At 44.2% G+C, this 6,000-nt stretch overlaps 1 protein-coding gene across 1 annotated transcript in view; it reads right to left on the reverse strand.

Annotated features, from left to right (window-relative positions):
- Positions 1 to 5,629, reverse strand: part of tnksa (tankyrase, TRF1-interacting ankyrin-related ADP-ribose polymerase a) — a 94,987-nt gene extending 89,358 nt beyond the window's left edge. Inside the window, exon 1 of the mRNA XM_078395967.1 lies at positions 5,329 to 5,629. Within this exon, the coding sequence (XP_078252093.1) occupies positions 5,329 to 5,623 (295 nt within the window). The 5' untranslated portion in view covers positions 5,624 to 5,629. The remainder of the gene's footprint in view (positions 1 to 5,328) is intronic.
- Positions 5,630 to 6,000: the final 371 nt, after the last annotated feature.

Here is a 6,000-nt window from a genome sequence, read left to right on the forward strand (position 1 = left end):
CTGTTCCCTTCCACCTATATTCCTTCGGCTTCATATTTCGCACCCTTTCTATCTTTGTTCTTCATTCACACTCTTTGTCTTCATAAGTTATGGGAGCAGAATTAGGCCATTCGGCCCGTCATCTACTCCACCATTCAATCATAGCTGATCTATCTTTCCCTCTCAACCCCATTCTCCTGCCTTCTCCCCATAACATTGGACACCCTTACTAATCAAGAATCTGTCAATCTCCGCCTTAAATATACCCAATGACTTGGCCTCTACAGCTGTCTGTGGCAATGAAGTCTACAGATTCACCACCCTCTGACTAAAGAAATTCCTCATTTCCTTTCTAAAGGTACGTCCTTTTATTCTGCGGCTGTGCCCCCTAGTCATACACTCTCCAACTAGTCTAAACATCCTCTCCATATCCACTCTATCCAGGTCTTTCACTATTCGGTAAGTTTCAATGAGGTCCCCTCTCTTTCTAAACTCCAGCGAGTTATTTTGGCAGTACCGTCAAACACACATCATACGTTAATGCAATCATCCCTAGGATCATTCGCGTAAACCTCCTCTGGACTCTCACCAACACCAGCACATCCTTCCCCAGATATGGGGCCCAAAACTGCTCACAATACTCCAAATGCGATCTGACCAGTATCTTATAAAGCCTCAGCATTACATTGACTCTCAGTCTGAAGAAAGGTCTCAACCCGAAACATCACCCATTCCTTCTCTCCAAAGATGCTCCCTGTTCCGCTGAGTTACTCCAGCATTTTGTGTAAATCAGTTTAAACCAGCATCTGCAGTTCCTTCCTCACACTCAGCATTACATCCATGGTTTTAAATTCTAGTCTTCTCAAAAAAAAGCTAACATTACATTTGGCTTCCTTACTACTGACAACTTCCAAACTAACCTTTTGGGAATCTTCTATCCATGCTAGTACCTTCCCTTCTAATACCATTTGCTCTCTTCTTCTTTAGCAGCCTCACGTGCGGCACCCTATCAAAGGCTTTCTGAAAAACCAGGTAAACAACATCCACTGACTCTTTGCTTTCCCTCTCTCTCCATCCCCTCACTTCAAGTAGCCCTTGCTTTCCCTCACTCGCCATCCCCTCCCCTTTTCTCCTACCAGTTGTACTGTCTCCAACTACATTTTATCTCTGTATCGCCTGCTCCCCTGACATCAGTCTGAAGAAGGGTCTCGACCAGAACCGTCAACCATTCCTACATGTCCTGCTGAGTTACTCCAGCATTTTGTATCTATCTTCAATTTAAACCAGCATCTGCAGTTATTTCCTACACATTTTGTCTACTCCACTGACTCTGTTTACATGCTCAAAGAATTCCAGCAGATATACAAGCGAAGATTTTCCCTTCATAAAACCATGCTGAATTCCATCTAATTTATCATGTGCTTCTAAGTACTCGAAAACCACATCCGATTATATAATGGATTCTAAAATCTTACCAACCACTGAAGCCAGGCTAAACTTTGGCCTTCGTCCAACCTTATGCAAATCAACTCCCCCCTCCTGTATCCACTTATCACTTGCCAAATTTTTCCTGCTTCCACCAGCTTTCTCTCCCTGCCCCCCCCGATACAATCAATCTAAAGAAGGGTAATGACCCAAAACGTCACCTATCTAGTTTCTCCAGAGATTGTACCTGACCCACTCAGTTACTCCAGTACTTTGTCTTCTTCTTTTTGTAAACCAGCATCTGCTGTTCCTTGTGCCTCTAATAATCTGCCTTTGTATTCTTTTCACTGAATAACCTCAGTATACTGTATAGTGTATACACATCATACTGTATCTGCCATACATTTGCATCACCCCTCAAAATGTGCAAATCATACAGCTTTTCTGCATCATTCTCAGTTCACATTCCTACCCAACATTTTGTAATCTGCAAATTAGAAACACTGAAAAAAACTATTTAAACCAATTTAATTGCCTCGTCTAAATCATTAATAGACATAGCAAACAGCTGGGGTCATAGCACTGATCTCTGTGTCATTCCACTGGTCACTAATTGCCACTGAGAAGAATACCACCTTTTTCCTAATCAATGTTTCCTGTCTATACCAGTTGGTTATCCACATCAGTAAGATTATAGAGCGACAGTGCCCTTCATAATGTTTGGGAAAAAGACCCATCATTTATTTGCCTCTGTACTCCACAATTTGAGATTGGTAATAGAAAAAAAAAAATCGCATGTGGTTAAAGTGCACATTGTCAGATTTTAATAAAGACCATTTTTATACATTTGGGTTTCACCATGTAGAAATTATAGCACTGTTATACATAGTCCCCCCATTTCAGGGCACCATAATGTTTGGGACACAGCAATGTCATGTAAATGAAAGTAGTCGTTTAGTATTTTGTTGCATATCCTTTGCATGCAATGACTGCTTGAAGTCTACGATTCATGGACATCATCAGTTGCTAGATGTCTTCTCTAGTGATGCTCTGCCAGGCCTGTATTGCAGCCATCTTTAGGATGTGTCTATACATTTCAGAATTAATTATGCTACTACCATCAGCAGTTGTATCATCAATAAAGATAAGTCAGCCAGTACCTTCAGGAGCCATACATGCCAGGCCATAACACCCCCACCATCGTGTTTCACAGATGAGTTGGTATGCTTTGGCTCTTGGGAAGTTCCTTCTCTCCTCCATACTATGCTCTTGCTATCACTCTGATATAAGTTAATCTTCATCTCATTTGTCCACAAGACCTTTTTCCAGACCTGTGTTTGCTCTTTTAAGTACTTCTTGGCAAACTGTAACCTGGCCATCCTATTTTTACGGCCAACCAGTGGTTTGCATCCTGCTGGGTAGCCTCTGTATTTCTGTTCATGAAGTGTTCTGCGGACAGTGGTCATTGACAAATCCACATCTGACTCCTGAAGAGTATTTCTGATCTGTCAGACAGGTGTTTGGGGATTATTCTTTATTATAGAGAGAATTCTTCTGTCATCAGCTGTGGAGGTCTTCCTTGGCCTGCCAGTCCCTTTGCAATTAGTAAGCTCACCTGTGTTCTCTTTCTTCTTAATGATGTTCAAAACAGTTGATTTTGGTAACCCTAAGGTTTGGCTGATGTCTCCAACAGTTAGATTCTTGTTTCCCAGTCTTATAATGGCTTCTTTGACTATCATTGTCACAACTTTGGTCCTCATGTTGATAAACAGCAATAAAAGTTTCCAAAGGTGATGGAAAGACTGGAGGAAAGACGAGGTGCTGAGAACTCTCTAATACCCGCATAAGGAGGCAATTAAACACACCTTAGCAATTACAAACGCCTGTTATTGAGGGCGTGCAGCGTAGGTTTACTAGGTTAATTCCCGGAATGGCGGGACTATCATATGTTGAAAGACTGGAGCGACTAGAATGATGAGAGATCTTATCGAAACGTATAAGATTATTAAGGGGTTGGACACGTTAGAGGCAGGAAACATGTTCCCAATGTTGGGGGAGTCCAGAACAAGGGGCCACAGTTTAAGAATAAGGGGTAGGCCATTTAGAACAGAGATGAGGAAAAACTTTTTCAGTCAGAGAGTTGTGAATCTGTGGAATTCTCTGCCTCAGAAGGCAGTGGAGGCCAATTCTCTGAATGCATTCAAGAGAGAGCTGGATAGAGCTCTTAAGGATAGCGGAGTCAGGGGGTATGGGGAGAAGGCAGGAACGGGGTACTGATTGAGAATGATCAGCCATGATCACATTGAATGGCGGTGCTGGCTTGAAGGGCCGAATGGCCTCCTCCTGCACCTATTGTCTATTGAAGGCATGTGTCCCAAACATTATGGTGTCCTGAAATGGGGGGACTATGTATAAACATAACTGTAATTTCTACATGGTGAAACCAAAATGTATAAAAATGGCCTTTATTAAAATCTGACAATATGCACTTCAACAGCATGTGATTTTTTTACTATTACAAATCCCAAATTGTGGAGTACAGAGGTAAATAAATAAATGATGGGTCTTTGTCCCAAACATTATGGAGGGCACTGTATACAAATCCAAAACATCCACACAACACAAGATAAAAGCATATGAAAGAGCTCAAGTGGTGGGAAATATAGGCAATTCAGGGCTTACACAGGGGGCTCCACTCTTGAAAGCTCTCAGTGAACCAATTGTTTTCCTGCAAGTCAGTAAGTGCAGAAGTCCCAAGGGACTTACTGCATGTGGGGATATGAATCATCTCAATCCTACATCAATGCTGTATTTTTACTAGATTTAAGAATGCATAATAGCCCAGGGTGCATACAGCTGTCAATCAGTTCTTTAATGTATTTTAAAAAAGGACATAGTGTTAATGTGGTAGATTTTTACATCCCAGCAAATGATTCATCCATGAAATAATATTTCACAAAAAAATTAAATTAGTTTCCTGTTCCCGATCCAATTGGATTTGTTAGATTTGTTTGTTAGATCATTTTGTATATTGGTAGACCATGTTATTTCTGTAGGAAGGAACTGCAGATGTGTTGGAAAGAACTGCAGATGCTGGTTTAAATCGAAGGTAGACACAAAATACTGGAGTAACTCAGCAGGACAGGCAGCATCGCTGGAGAGAAGGAATGGGTAATGTTTTGGGTCGAGACCCTTCTGCAGACATGTTATATTATTCTGCATAAACATATGATTATTTCATTTCATTGAATATCTTTTGTTCATCCTAATAGTCAAAATACATAGTTAATCTAATGGAACACAAGGCATCCATATGTTAATGAATACTGGTTTGTATTTCTAACTAAATTTCCTATTTTGAAATTTTCTTTCAAAATTTATCTGATAATTTATGTACAATAAATATTCAGGTCTTCTGTAACCCAGGGATCCTGTTTACTTAAAATCAAGATACTCTGCGCATGGAGAAGACAAGATTCGATTCGTATCTATAATTTCTTCATGTCATTTTGATTATATTTGTGATTTTACATTTGACATTAGCTGGGATGCACATTGTTAAGCATTGCTCATGCGCAAGAAACCCAATAAAACTACCGGTTGCATCAAAACATTTTTTTTAAACCTTATCCCGCCCCCTTCACTTCTATGAAAATAATTAACAACAGGAATCCATGCCGATATGTGATAATGCTACAATGGGGTTTTCAGATGTTTAACATTCACTCAGTGAACGCCGCCCGCGGCCGCTGAGGCAGCTTGGTAGCCGTGTGACTGCGGGCAGGGCCCACAACATCTCGTCTCCCATCCCATCGCTAATGAGTTGTTTTGACGTCCCGGGGCCCAGACTCTGCAGACGGTCCTCCGCCCCAGCGTCCGCAGACTTTGCTCCAACCCCTCCACCCCTGGGAGGGAGTCACACACCTGCAGCGAAGTGTAGCGGAGTCGATTTTCTGCCGGCCATGTCTTTGGCGTTCACATTGCCCGAGTCCACCAGGCGCTTCACCCGCAAAACATCGCCGTTCCTGCAGGCCTCGAACAGCTCTCGGCCCGAGTCACTCACTGAGCCGCCCGCCGTCGGCCCCGTGCCCGGGGGGGTGACGTGGCCACCGGTGAATCCAGGCGAGTCGGGCCTGTCGGAGGTCGGAGCCGCGGTCGCGACCGACGACGGTCCCGGGTCTGAGGCGCTGGGAGAAAGCTGACTGCGCCGCGCCGCCATCTTCCCCGTCACTGCAGCAACGCCGGCTGACGTCACCCAGTGGGCGGGAGCGCGCGCGCACGCACGGAACGCTCGCTCCCTCCCGCGGCATGGGCTGGTGGTGCATGGGCTGGTGATGCTTGGGGTTGATGGTGCATGGGGGTGGTGGTGCATGGACTGGTGGTGCACGGGCTGGTGGTGCATGGGCTGGTGGTGCATGGGGGTGGTGGATGGGCTGGTGGTGCATAGAGGTGGTGCATGGGCTGGTGGTGCATGGCTTGGTGGTGGATGGGCTGGTGGTGCATGGGGGGTGGTGTTTTGGGGTTGGTGGTGCATGGGGGTGGTGGATGGGCTGATGTGTCACTCACCCAGGCTAATGCACTTGTGTTCCGTCGCTT

Source organism: Rhinoraja longicauda, chromosome 3 (genome assembly GCF_053455715.1).
Source record: "Rhinoraja longicauda isolate Sanriku21f chromosome 3, sRhiLon1.1, whole genome shotgun sequence".
In the NCBI taxonomy this organism is placed as follows: Eukaryota; Metazoa; Chordata; class Chondrichthyes; order Rajiformes; family Arhynchobatidae; genus Rhinoraja; species Rhinoraja longicauda.